At 40.8% G+C, this 14,861-nt stretch overlaps 1 protein-coding gene across 3 annotated transcripts in view; it reads right to left on the bottom strand.

Annotated features, from left to right (window-relative positions):
- The window catches only part of flt4 (fms related receptor tyrosine kinase 4), a 70,229-nt gene extending 55,889 nt beyond the window's left edge, over positions 1–14,340 (bottom strand). For 2 of the 3 annotated variants that reach the window (XM_054791951.1, XM_054791953.1), the window contains exon 1: positions 14,138–14,340. In XM_054791951.1, the coding sequence (XP_054647926.1) occupies positions 14,138–14,195 (58 nt within the window). In that variant the 5' untranslated portion in view covers positions 14,196–14,340. The remainder of the gene's footprint in view (positions 1–14,137) is intronic. The other variant, XM_054791954.1, reaches the window with a different exon arrangement.
- Positions 14,341–14,861: the final 521 nt, after the last annotated feature.

The following is a 14,861-nucleotide window of genomic DNA, read 5'->3' as shown; positions in this document are numbered from 1 at the left end:
AAATAACTACATTGGAAGTAATTTTTCTTTACTGCTGCTTTAGCTTAAGCTTCATAATGGAGATCAGCCCAAGGACTGTAGCTGTGCCCGCCACTTTGAAGAAACATAAAGACACCAAGCGTTTGCACATGTACATATTACGTAAGTCTATAAATGCAAATGTACAGTATGTGTTACTGTACATGTATATGTACAAGTTGAGCATGATCGTGTGTCTCTTGTTGGTGCTATTTTTCATTCCTAAACCCATCAAACTGGCTTGAATGACACACACTAAATCACATTTCAGGAGGATTATGAGGCCTAAAAGCTGAATGATGGCTGGCGTGCTGACAATCACATTATGTGAAATGTGAAGGTGGGACAAGGGCCCAAAAAATAATGAACCTACTGTTTCCAATGATTGCCAACAGCAGCTGCAAAGATAAGTTTGCAATCCTTCATAATATTTAATACTCTGCTCACTGCTGTGAAAAAAAACAAAACAAAAAAAAAAAACAATGAGTGTTTCCTAACAAAATCCAGGCGTTGCTGCTGAGATGTGTAGCATCTGTGCTGTTGTGAAAAGCCATTCTCACTGTGGGAGTTGTATGCGTGTAGCCTTCATCGGCTCGGCCAAGCAAATAAAAAAATGTGAGTGGCCTAAAAAACTTTTCAGGCTGAAGTAAAAGAGAGGCAAGGCTGAATTAGGACTACACGGTTTAAGCGACAGAATCAGATTTTTTTTTCTTCCCCCTGCCGTTTCTTGGCTCAGGTCAGATACGCGTCATGGCAGTGGAGAAAAAAACACATGGTATCACATATCCTAAGGTTTGAATCAGGCTTTGATTGTTTGTGGATACACCTTAAATATGTGTTTATGTAACGAATGGCTATACGGTGGTACCTCGTTTTTTTGTTATAAATCTGTTCTAAAGGAACCGTCAAGAACAGAATTGTACAAAAAACGAAGACATTTTTCCCATAACAAATATTGTTAATCCAATAAATCCTTTCAAAACACATTTTATGGATGATAATTAAAGTTTTACATGCATAAAACAATGTAAAATACATATAAATGACACATTAAATTGATAAATGAACATTTAACATCACTTGGACCATTTTTGAGGACTCTTCTTGGCGATAGACGGCAATGAGCTGTGAGAGAGGAGCGCAGGGGAGAGCCACACAGTCTTGCACCTTTGTGTTTTGTTATGATAGGCACGTTTTGTAATAAAGACATGTTACCGACACAGTTGGACTCGCACAGTTTATTAATAACATGACAAGACTGAGTCACCAACACATGGGATTCTTTGTTTGGGGACAGGGGTAGGACTGTCACATAACAAATTTTGCTGGACGATATGGAAGATCCCAGCTCCCAGGATGCCAGAAATTTCTGATTTTGAATCAGTGTCACTTTTGTTATTGTCTGAACATTATTTAGGAACAGATTATTTAGGAACAAAGTTGCGAAAGAACGAAGTTCATATGAACAATACTCTGTTTCACCTATATCGCAAAGCTGAGATGCAGTTTTTTCTTCAAATATATGTAACTTGTTAGCATATACAGTATACATGTGTTGCGTTACAAAATATCAAAGTGGCCCTCAGTGGAAAAAGTTTGGATGATATGCGGGCAAACGGACTAGATTTTTTGGCACAATGTTTGGACGTTCGGACAGTGTACGAAAACCGAGACATATTTTTGCCGATGATTTTCATCAAATACCGAATCCTATGAAAACTGGGGCTTACGAAAACCAAGGTACAAGTGTGTCTTTATTGAAATCTAGGGGAGGGAACAGTGCGCTAAGCAGTATGTAATGTTTGACAATGTTTTTTTTACGTCAGTCAGTTCGTCACTCGGTGTGTTGACCACTTAAACAAATAATCATGCCACACTACTAGGCACACATACATAAGGCAGTTCAGTTCAGTTTAGTACGTGGAAGATGCACAGCTGATGACACATCAGCAAAGCAGATATGATGACATCACAGCAACAGGAAATGTCACTTACCAGTGAATTCAACAAAGAAAAAAACCCCACAAATATCATGAAAACCTACCTCTATCCTATCCCACGGACTTCTTTAGATTGCTAAGAAAGACAGTCAGGTAATTAAGTAAATACATTTTTAAAGGGCATGTTTGTTTTCATCCCATTTTTCTATAGCACACAAAGCCCGAGGTCTTGATTAAAAATGTAAAGCTTTATTTTCTATATATATATTTTTTTATTTTCTATTAATAAAACAAAAACTAATTAGTTTTGGATATTTACAACTGCCTGGAATAATATGCTGATGCACACGTTGTGGATTATTGCCTGAAGCTCAGATCCTGCTTTAAAACTGCAAAAATCATTCATGGTGGCTTAATGGTCTTTGCATAGCATCTGCTTGTAATGTGTACCCCGCTGTGGTGCGGTTCCCCTCTATTTTTTGCCTTTAAAAACGTCCTGTCTCACTCTAAGACCAAAAATGATCCAAGTAAACACGCTCGTCCTCAAAGAAAGATGAATCCTAAAAATTGCCCCGATTATGTAGCTCTTCCCTATGATGCAAGAGAAAGTCTATGAATTTTTAAAAACAACAGCACACAAGCAGAGGTTTATGTCAGATAATAAGAGGCTTATGAAAATGAACAATTCCGTGTGTACTCATCACAACACTTTCTTTTTGCTCCCATTTCCCACCATTTGAAGCAGCCGGTTTAAGATTGTGGGCAGGGTAATGTTGTGTATAAAACAAAGACAAGCACAATGTAACCGAGCGCTTTAAGATGAGCACTGGTGATGTGAAAGCTTCTAATAATAATAATAATAATAATAATAATAATAATAATAATAATGGATTTGATTTTATATAGCTAGCGGTGGTGGTTAACTACATCTGGAGCCACAGCTGCCCTGGGGTAGTCTGACGGAAATGTGCGTCACACTGCGGAATGGTGTTGTGTAGGCGACGACCTAAAGATGCAGAGTTGGAACCCGATTGCAGGTAAAAGTCATTTAATAATAAGGATTACAGGGCAAAAACAAGGGAGCAGTAACTTGCAAACATGCACCAAAAAAATCACATGCACAATGCTCCGACACAGACTCACGCTACAGGCTGAACGAAATAATCCAAAACATAAATTAACGGCAGGTGCGTGAGAACGGAAAGGTAAAACAGGACGGAGCAAAAACAGAAGTAATATAAAATAAAGGCATGGAAAAAGAAACTATGGCATAAAAGGGAAAATAAACCAAACTGTCACACAAACTAAAGCACGACAACGTGGCTGCCATTTTGCGTCTACGGGATCTCCAACCACCACCAAACATTCATTCGCATTCATACACCAGCGTGGGAAACACTGGAGGCAAGTGGGTCAAGCGTCTTGCCCAGTGACTGAGGGCGAGGATCGAAGGTTAACATGAAAGGAGAACAAACCTGCACATTTCATTTCAAATCAGAAATGTATCTTCCAACTACATTGAATTAAAAGCACAAAATGAATACAAACTCAACATTGCTTTGAGCCTGGAGTTTGTTTTCCACAGAAATCATTACATCGCTGTTTGATGTGTCGGTACCAGGCAGCGTGCTCGCATGAATTAACTGGAGGTTATGCACCGCTCAAACTCAACGTGGGCATAATGTCATCAAAGAGAGAAGAGTCAGAGAAGGAATGCACACGGTATGGCTCTGGTGGCCCATGTCACTGATTGTAAATCACTGTTTGACTACTATCAGGCAGTCAGTCAGGCAACCTCATGAGCACTTTTAAGGAAAACTCTCGAGTGCTAAATGTCACCAAAACCAAGGAGATATGCTGTGGGGCTCCAGGAATGGTGGTTCCACAGCAGTCTCCACTTTTTCAGCCCCTCAGCATCAATGGTCAGCTGGTGGATCAGGTGCAGACTTTTAAATATTTGGGAACAAATATTGACACCTGTTTTGTCTTTTAAGACACAGGCTGACTCCATATTCTTGAAAGCTCAGCAGCGTTTCCATCTGCTGAGGAAGCTCAGGTCAACATAGCGAGCAGCGCAACAAAATTAATTAAAAAATTAATTAATTAAAAAACTATGGTTAATCTGATTAAAATTATTAATCATTTGGCAGCCCTAAATATTATATATTTATTAGTATTTATCAAGACTTATATAATTTATTTAAGGTGACTACAACCTTGTCTCCTATTTTATCACATTCTGATGCTACATGATCATTTTCCTATGTATTTGAAAGTGGCAAAGAGTACAAAAAAAGTACATTTGAAATACAGGAGATTAACAAATGTTTTGCAATCGATATGAAACGGATGGGGGTTAGGATTAAATAAACTTTGCTTCTTCCTACTGTTTTTTGGACATGTGGAACTGTGAATTGTTCCATGTGATGTATTCCAATGTAACTTGTATGCATGTTTAAAATATATTAAATTAAGAGGAAAGCCATCACTATCATTTAGGACAGCACACATCCTCCCCACTAGTCATTCCAGCCGTTAACATCAGGTCATCGTTTTAAAGTCCCACTTGCTTTACTGTCCACTGAACATGACAGCCAGCTGGCAACACAGGTGAGAACCAAGATAATTGTGTCATGTCTACAGTCAAGCATGGTGGTGGTAGCATCATGGTCTGAGGTTACAGTACATGAGTGCTGCCATCACTGGGGAGCTGTGGTTCATTCCTACATATACTGTGACATCCCAAAGCAGAGAATGATCCCCATCCCTTGGGAAAGTGATAATGAGCTCAAACACACAGTGCCTTGCTGATGAAGCTTAGGGTGATGGAGTGGACAAGTATATCTCTGGACCAGAACCCAACTGGCCACCTGTGGGCTACCCTCAAGCAGAAGGAAGGTGAAGGAACAACTCTGTGATGTCGTCATGGAGGAGTGGAAGAGGAGTTCAGTAACGACCTGTGCAGCTCTGTGCAGGACTACATAACAAAGGTCTTCACACTAAAAATTCACAGAGGACGGTCAATCTTTACTGCTTTCCAATTTGTACACTGACTACTCACTCTATATTGTCTACAGGTATGAATATGAGTGTGAACGGTTGTTTGTCTATATGCGCCCTGCGATTGGCTGGCGACCCGTCCAGGGTGTACCCCGCCTCTCGCCTGAAGTCAGCTGGGATAGGCTCCAGCATACCCCAGCGACCCTAATTAGGATAAGCGGCATAGAAGATGGATGGATGGACACTGACAACCTTTAAGTTTAATTTCTAAGGTATTGTCTTTTGACTACAATACAATTGATGCTGAAATGTGAAGGTTGCAGATAGAATAAGCATTTTATTTTGCTGAGCTTTCTTCCTGCTTCATGCTTACGGTTAGGTTATAGTCAAGGAGCATTGACCACGGTCATCAAACCTATAGGGGGCACCTGCTGGCGATAGATAAATCACACATGCACACACATACAGAGGGGAAAAGCTGTCACAAAGAACTCTATACTATAAGCCAGTTAAAAATGTAAAGCTCCTTTTGACAGGCAGACGAATACGAAGCGAGCGTCATCAAAGGTGCTCTTCATGGGAACGGCGGAAGGCACATTAAAGTAAAGCTTGTGTGAAAAGCAGTGCCGTGTTTTTCGTAGCGAGCAAATTTCCTGTTTTCTTTATCATAGTCACCCGTCTCCCACTTCCCTTTTCCATGGACGGTGAAGGAGATGTTGCCACTTGTGTTTTCTCGCTCCTCTGTAGTTTGATCCCTAGGCTGTCACACGGCAGGAACAGGAAAAAACGACCACAAATAAAAAAACAAACTTAAAGGATGCATCGTGGGAGTAATTAAGACATTTTTCACACATGTGTTATTGATGGTTTAGTACAGGGGTGTTCAAAGTGCGGACCGGTGGCCGAGAATAAATATATACGAGAATGAAGTCAATATATTGCGGGAATAGTCATAATTACACAGCAGAAATGGAAAAAACAGTTGTAATTTTAGGAGAATAAAGTCAAACTATAACTAAACTATAAATTATTTATATAGTTGTTTGATTTAAGTCCTAATATTATGAGAAACAAACAAAAAAAAGTTGTAATTTTCGAAAAATTAGGTTGTGGAAAAGTTATATTATGGGAATAAAGGCAAAATATTATGAAATAAAGTCATAATATTATCTGAAGAAGATTTACAAAGATTATTTTAAAAGAAATGATTAAAAAAAAAAAAAAAAGAAACAACAGCAAAAGTGGGGAAAAAAGATCCAAGGACAAAAGTCTGGACACCCCTGGTTTAGCGTGTTGCTATCCAAAATGTCATTTTGGCTTATGCAGCAAACACACTGACTGGAATTGAACAGCTTTCCCAGAAAGCAGTACAAGGGTGACAGGGCTGTTACACGTTCTCGTGAGTGACACAGGATCTGGCAAAGAGCCAAAATTGGGGCACTTTTCATGTCCGGTGACAGACAGGAGGCCATGTAGGCCACGGAGCAGACCTGCTATGTGGATGTGGAGTCTGCAGTCCATGGGCTATAACATACTCTCTGTGCTCTGAAAGAAAGAGTCCACTTCCTCTTGTCATCTGGACACAAGGCCAAACTGAGCCAGGCGACGGCCTGACTGGCAGCGAGGCTTTGATTTCATTGTTCCTGTGAGGGGGGATGACATCCACTGCATCCCCGGTCCCCGTCCACTATTGGGGCAGTTTGGTCTTTCCAACATCCTGCCAGGGGAGTGCCAAATTAAGGATGCAGCGACAAGCCATCTGGGCCAGCTTCCTATGTTTAAATCCTCTGTCCCTGACTAAATCTTCCTGTACCTGCCTCTCTTCCTCTCTTCCTCCGTGATCCATTTTTTGCATGCCATCATTTTTAGCGCTGCCCACCCCCGCTGAGGACTCCTCCAGTGTGCGCGCGATGACACTTCATTGATGAGGTAGTTAAAATTTCACTTTGAATACAAAAAGTACTAAAGATGAGGGCTCCTGTGATGTTTCAGAAAGGCCTAAAACTGTCAAAAGTGAGCCAACAGCCCAAAGGTCAGACTTTTAAGTGTGCTTGTTACCTGATTCGCGCTGCTGCAAGCTGAATCACTGCAACAGGTTAAGATGGGGTGCAAAGTAAAGTATGCGGTGTCAACAGTTTGCTGCTGAAAGCCTAACGGGAGAGAAGCTGGTCATTCACAAGACAAGAGGTATTACAGGTCAATTGTGCCTGCTCAGCCAAGCTGTCTGGTACTAGAAAGCAATTGAAACAAAATTGCAACCGTGGCTCTCGTTAAGCTTCTGAGTATTTTAATGATGCTTGTTGCTAAGCAACATTGCACTTTGGAGCATTGCAATATTCATGTAACAGTCACACGCATCCCGTGATCCAGTTTCCATCAGAACATCATTGTGAAATGATCTCGCAGCAAAGGCAGCAGACCAACCACAGTGTTCCTCAACACCCGTCATAGTTTGACTCTACTATCTTCCCTGGCTGTTTGTGGAAGACTTCACTGACACAAGATGACTGATTTTTCAAGAAACTGGAGATATTCCAAAAACTGGGGGCAAAGTAACTTGCTTGTAAGTTCATTCTCTGTGAATACCTTTTAGTGAAATTAAGCTCTTGAAGTTGCTGCCTGTAAAAACATCAACATGTGCAAATTGGATGGAAAGATTGAATGTATTTGAAATAGAAAATCAACAAAAAAAATGTCCCCTGAGCGCTGATTATTTTATTAAAACTGAAACTGATGAAAGGGGGCCGAACTGAATAATGAAAGCAGAAAAGAACTAACGAATTGGAGAGCTGGTTGGAACAAAGAAAGGCAGGGAGGCTGGCTGGATGGATTGTAAGTGGGCCTGGTTGAATGGATGGACGGCTGCAGAAATACTGGATTAATGGGGCGAAGGATGGGCGTCTGAATGAGAATAGATGGATAGAGGAAAGGAAAAAGGTACAGTGTGTTGATGTAAGGAAGAAAGAAGAAGCCTGGTTGCATAAATGGAAGAAATTATATACAGGTAGAATGGTGGTGGTTGGTTAATTGGGACATATATGCGAACAAAAACATGGAGAAGTCAGAAAAATGAAAGCACACAGATGGCTTCCATTACCTATCTTCCACCAATGAGGACACATTGTTGGCCTTTTCTGCAAATTCCTGCAGTTGAAAGAGCTTATCTCTCAGCTGTGGTCATGTTTGGGCTGTTGCTGCGCTAACCTGACATGAAAGTGAGTGACCAGACATCTGTATGCCCAATGAGGCCCCGCTGCTCCACACTAGTGATGAATGAAGCACCAGTCTTCATTTATTTATACTTCACAGAGCTTCCCACATGGAACAGCAGAATTCCTCTCGTATACGTGTTGCTCTGCGGCCGATATAACACAATATTCCAAAGATGTGGCCTCTGGGATGGCCTCTTGGAGTCCTGAGGTTGAATCACGATATCAGTGCAGGGAATAGTTGGCTGTTGTTGGCTCAAACAAGTCAACCATACAATAATACCAAGACGTCAGAGTCAGATTTCAGTATATGAGCTGATCAAGTGAAGGAAAAGGTACAGAAAACATCTTAAAGCAACACTAAAGCCAAAGATCATTCTGCTCTCTTGCATGTCATTTTAATCTTTAATCAGCACGTTTTTCAATAGCTAATTACACTCCAATGCAAACAAGGAGGCTGACATGAGATGAATCAGTCGTTAATTCCAGATCGTACTTGCTCTCACTGTTCATAAAGCAAAAGCCAGCGGGGATATCATGCTTGCATCACACTCACACATCAGCTGTTCTTTCATGTCTTGCAAGTCTTTGCTTGAAAGAACAGGGAAGTGTTAAGAGGGTTAGGGGACGCCCAGCAGTCATATTTACTGTACATATAGTGTAGTGCATAGTACATATAGTAAATGCATCCAGAACATGCTTAACCCACACACTTCTACTTCTTACTACACGGATGTGCGGCCCGTGGACGTTTTTTTTAATTGTCCCTTGGCACCTTCTAAAAATATAATTAAACAAGAAAATGAAAAAAGAAACGGCAAAAAAAATATATATTTTTTTACAAAAATAAAGTTTAAATATTAGGACAAAAAGTCACAATATTACAAGAAAAAAAGTTCTAATTTTACAAAACTAAATAATATGAAAAAAAATAATTTTTAAAATTTAAAATTAAAGTTTAAATATTTAAGAATAAGAATAAATAGAAATTATTATGCATTATGAGAAACTAACAAAACAAAGAACAAAGTTACAATATTAAGAAAAATAGTTTGCGAAAAATTTTAATAACAGGAATAGTGAAAATATTATGGAAATAAAGTCATAACATGACATGAAAAAGGAAATGTAAATGCTGAAATATTTGGAAAAAAACAACAACCGAAATGGAAAAACGAGTAATAAAGTGTCATTTAAGGAGAAAAGGTCCCTGTTAATAATACACGTTTTCACCGATATCACAAAGCTGACGTGCAGGCTGTTTTCCCTTTCAGTACGTATAACCTTTTAGCACATCTACATGGGTTGGTTTACGAAATGTTAAATATCAAAGTGGCCCCTCCATCCGTTCATTTTCCATATGTGGCCCTTGATGGAAAAAGTTTAGACGCCCCTGTTCGAATACTACCACCAATAATGTTTAGAATGTAATGACAATACAATTGCAGTGGACTACACTGCTCGTCTACACATGACAGCATGACATAACAATCCCCGGATGCCATGCAAAGATGCCCCCTAATGATCAGTATATGATCATGGCCTATTAGGTACCCAACATCTGTCATCTTTTGTCCTCTCAGACAGTTTTTATGCGTGTATGTGAATGGACAGACAAACAAATGTGATACAGTATGTTCATATAATGTAACTCCACAGAATACAACGTATTTGTACATTTTGTACTGGAAAGTACAAAGCCACAAACACGCTGTACACTCAGTTCTTTGCACAAGTGATGGAGAAATAGCAATGCTATCAAGTCGTTTATGCTTGACTTCCTACATTCACGCAGTAAGGTGTAACCATGCAATGATGTCCATCAGTCTCACCGCCATGACTCATCTCTGATATGACATTTAGATGATTGGTTCACATTTTTTGGCATGGGGCATTGCAGGCTGAAAAATACAGGCCTGCTTATTTAACTTTCCAAAGGCCACATTGTGGGAGTGGGCACAGGTGTTATTGAAGTAAGAAACAACAGATTAAAGGGCATGGATCTCCCTAGTGTGTCATTACACCTCTGTTTTGTTTGGTGATGGCACACCAAAGTTTTGTGCAGTCTCTAAGGCAGGATTTTGGTCATATTCCAAATTGTACAAAGGTTTTCCCATTTTGTACTGCTAAGTATTTTGTGCTTTTTTGCAAGATGTCATCACTGAGAGTAGGCTATGTCTATGTCTCTTTTTTTCAAGTAAGTACGTCTCGGGATTATGATTTGGCAAATCCTCTGGTAAAACTGTCTTCTTTTCCTCGTGAACAATTGAGTGATGACCAACTTCAACATACACATTAAGTCCCTCTAAGCAAGATTGGGAACACTCTCCGCTGCACTCCCACATCACACACAGTCAGTGACAGGGCACAAGTGGGCTTTCTGCCACTTACTTTTGAGATTCAGTTCACAGCCAAATCACATACAGTACAATAACAAAATGAGTAGGTGACAACCCTTCTCTGAGACACATTCGACCCCGAGTGCCTCCTCCACATGTCAGTCCAATCTATATCAGTCAGCTGCCCTCCCACATTGCATCCTTAGTACGACCCATATGCACTGGATGTGCTGTGCTGTGCTCTGTTGTAAAGTCAGTTCACATCATTAACATCCTACAGTATGCATGGCTGACAAACATGACAACAGCATGCCTCTTTGCATGCTTGGACACGAAGGGACAGCTCATTACTTTAGAAAAAGCACATTTATCAGGATTTCGCCAGCTTTTTTTGTGATTGCGGTGACCAGCTTTTTCACAAAGTTGCGGCAAAAGTTACAAAGTTTGGAGGCTTGTTTTCTTCAATAACATTGCATCAGCTTGTGGTTTAACGAATTTGCTATCAATGTTTGATCAGTGTGTTCTTTGTAACCTTTCCCCAAAAAGATTTCAACAAATCTAACAACATGTGATTTACAGTGTTCCCTCGTTTATTGTGGGGGATAGGTTGCCAAAATAGCCCGCAATAAGTGAAATCTGCGAAGTAGCCAACTTTATTTGTTTACAATGATTGTATATGTTTTAAGGCTGTAAAACCCCTCACCATACACTTTTCTCAGACAGGCATTACGTTTCTTTCTTGTTTAAACACTCTAAGTTGAAATTTCATTTGAATTTGAATGATCAATCTACTAGGTTGGACACAAGAAATTATAAAGTGACTCATGCGTATTCACTCCTCTGGCACCGTTCGGCTATAGCGTTTTTGTATCCTTGTTAAAACATATTGCTCCTGCCATCGTATTTTCCTCCTCCTTGTTCTAATCCTTGAACAGAAGATTCATTTAGCCAGTTAGCTTCTTCTCCTTCTTCTCTTGTTAATTGGCGGTTAGCAATCAGCTCACACAGTTAACTAGTTTGCTCACAAAAGGAAACGGCATCAAGGAGATTGATTGACAATGGTCTACAGCCAATCAGGACGCAGAACACAATGGGCGGGTTCTCCCTTAGCTAATAAGGACTGTCGTGGCTCTATATTTAGCTATTGTTGTATTGTATTGATCATTTGATGAACAGCCTAGTTCACTTTTTTTTTCACTAAACATTTCTTCTTTTTACATTTTGAATTTCTACATAGAACCTCCTTAAGGTCCAACAGTGTAAATTCTTGCACTTTTTCAACTGGTCTTAAAATTTTGATCAGGAGTGTAAGGAGAAACATTCACAGGTAAGAATAAATTATGCTGAAGACAACTAAACAATGAAAATGCTTTCAAGGGACATTACTGAAATAACACTTTCTATACCGGCTGCACAGTGACTACTCGAAAGTATATTCAAGCTTCATTTCTCGTATTAGTATTCTCCCTTAAAAAGATGTACTGTAATAAAAATGGTTGAGTCGTGAGATACGGTATATGCATTCCTCGTAATGTCATTTTCAATACGTTATTTATTTATAAAGTGCATTTTTAGGCGGGCCGCATGGTGGTCTAGTGGTTAGCACACAGTCACAGTCTGGAGATCGGGAAGACCTGGGTTCGATTCCCCCCGAGTGGAGTTTGCATGTTGTCCCCGTGCGTGGGTTTTCTCCGGGTACTCCGGTTTCCTCCCGCATTCCAAAAACATGCATGTTAGGTTAATCGGAGACTCTAAATTGTCCATAGGCATGAAAGTGAGTGTGAATGGTTGTTTGTCTACATGTGCTCTGCGATTGATGGTGACCTGTCACCCGAAGTCAGCTGGGATAGGCTCCAGCAAGCCTCCGGGACCCTAATGAGGAGACGTGACATAGCAGATGGATGAATGGATGGTATTTTTAGGATCTTAACGCTTTTTTTTGTCTTGTCCAGCCATTGGGGCAGATAGTATTGTTGATCGAGATGCCCTTACACGCTTAAACAGATTTTCTCTGGCAGGGAAAAGTGTAAAAAATCTCCTGTTCCATAGATTTTCTTTGACTTTATTTGATGTTTATTGTTATGCTAATTTGGAGCGGCCGGACCAGAGCAGGACGGGACAGAGAAGAAGGGAAAAGAAGACAGGGTGGAGTGTGGAGACAAGAGGGGGGGACAATGCAGAGAGAGACAGCAACACCAGCAACAACAACAATTGCAACAACAATAACATGTGGACGTGGATAAATCAGTGAGTTATGCGTGGAAGTATTTATGTACCGTGAGTGTGCATATGTATGCGTGTTAAGGTATCTCTGTAGGTGTGCATGTCTGCATGTATACATACTGTACGTGCATAAATGTGCTTGCGTGTGTGTACGTGTAATTGTCGCTGAGAATGTATGAAAGGTGAGGGACTGCCTCCTGCCAGCATGACCTGCCCCACACAGCCAGGGTGGGCCCCCATCACCAGAGAACCAACCGCAAGACCCAGCCCAGCCAACCCCTGACCCCAAAGAGACCAACAAGGGGCCGCAGAGGGGCAGCCCTGACCAGAAACAGGGTGCCAGCAGGCCAGAGGACAACCAGCCCCCGAGATTAGCGAGAGACCACACCCTACAAGGGCAGATGGGCACCAGGGGCCACACACCAGCGCGCCCAGAGCCTCCCCTGCCAACAGGACAGAAGCCCGCCCACGACCGGGAGCGCCAGCCCCCCATAAGGCACAGGACCGCCCCACCCCGGGACAGAGGAGGTATCGCCCAATGTCCCAACACATCACACGTAGTTTATCACTTCTTTCGTTGAGAACGTTGGGGAAAGGTTGAGCGCCCTCTACAGCGCTGACAACGAGAGATTATCATCACACGTCAACTTCTGTCAATGTAAGGAAGTGAGGACGTGGGTGGACGATGCAGGGACACATTTGATTGGTTAGACGATTGATGTGTGAGTTTGAGTGCTGCTTGGGGACAATTTGGATTGGCGAAAATGACGACGATTAGTCAAAATGATCGAGGAAGTTGCGGGTATTGGACAAAGTTGTGAGGTCAACCGGCATGAATATCTAGTCATTGTAAAACGACTACTAAATAATGCAGTCTGGCTTTCTGTCTATCTCTCTATCTCACTCTAGTTATCTTCTGTATCTTCTAGTTTTCCAAAAAAGCCTTTTTAGAAGCACATGGCTGTGCATTTTTCAATAACAGATTAGGTAAAATGTTGAAATATGCAAAAAAAAAAAAAAAAGAGAAACAGGAATCTGGTATCAGAACCTTTATCTGGATCTGTAAATTGGAATTTAACGACTAAATCGGGAACATTATTCGTTTGACATGTACATATAACCATGGAAAATTCAAGTATCCTGAAAGCACCTAAGCCCCAATCTGCATCACCAACTTGTATGAAAAATGTAATAGCTATCTAAACTACAAACATCATAAAAGCCATTGTTAAGTTAAATGCTGACAAATGAAGTCTAGCTATCAACCTAATCAACAAATACCGGTAAATCAACAGGAAACAATATAAGTTTGGCAGTACGTCTGCTAAATAGGCTTAAACACCAACCGTTCCGTTTGTGACATCAAACTTTGACGAAACTTTCAGGCGTGTTCTAAAAGTCTCCTCACCTGATGCGTAAGCAATTCCAATCCAAGTCCGATAGAAAAAGTTCAAATGTGTCTTCATCTCCAATAACTCCGTTCCACAAGCGCAACAGGTTGAGCGATGTTTCCACTAAATATCTTTTTTTTTTTAAGTCTGCCGAGGGGTTCCTTGCATGGAGAGTTCACACGGAGGAGAAAACTCAGGTGAAGCTCGGCCAGTCGATGTGTTGTGGATACAGGGCAAATCCCAAATGCTGTGTGGGGGGGGGGAAAAGCTGATGTGTGGAAAGGATGCATAGGAAGTGAATGGGAATCACAATGAGTTCTCTTTCCTTGGCTCGTAACTGGGTTGCGCGTGCACACCCACTGAAGCAAGTGATCACAGCGGTCTCGTGTGCGTGCGTGTGCAACATTACTACACGCATCCTCACTACACGATGTATGTCTTCCTCTTCCTGAAAGACTGATAAGTAGTAGTCACTTTAGAGTGACAATAATTTGAAGCACCACCAATATGTTTACATTTATGAACACAATGATGCAGGTTTTTGCTTGTTATTTTTCTTTACAATTTTGTTTTATTTTCCTTCATTACCCTCACTTGAAAATCCTTGTTTTTTTTATATATTTTATTTATTTTATTTCATAAATAAAAAAAAGAAAATCCTTATTTTGTTTGCAACAGTAGAAACATAAAATATTTCCATCAATCTGCAGTGGAGCAGCGCCAAAAGTTGTGCAATCTCCG

This window comes from Dunckerocampus dactyliophorus, chromosome 11, assembly GCF_027744805.1.
Source record: "Dunckerocampus dactyliophorus isolate RoL2022-P2 chromosome 11, RoL_Ddac_1.1, whole genome shotgun sequence".
Taxonomy (NCBI): domain Eukaryota; kingdom Metazoa; phylum Chordata; class Actinopteri; order Syngnathiformes; family Syngnathidae; genus Dunckerocampus; species Dunckerocampus dactyliophorus.
Note: the sequence above shows the minus strand (reverse complement) of the source record. Positions and strands in the feature narration are given on the sequence as shown.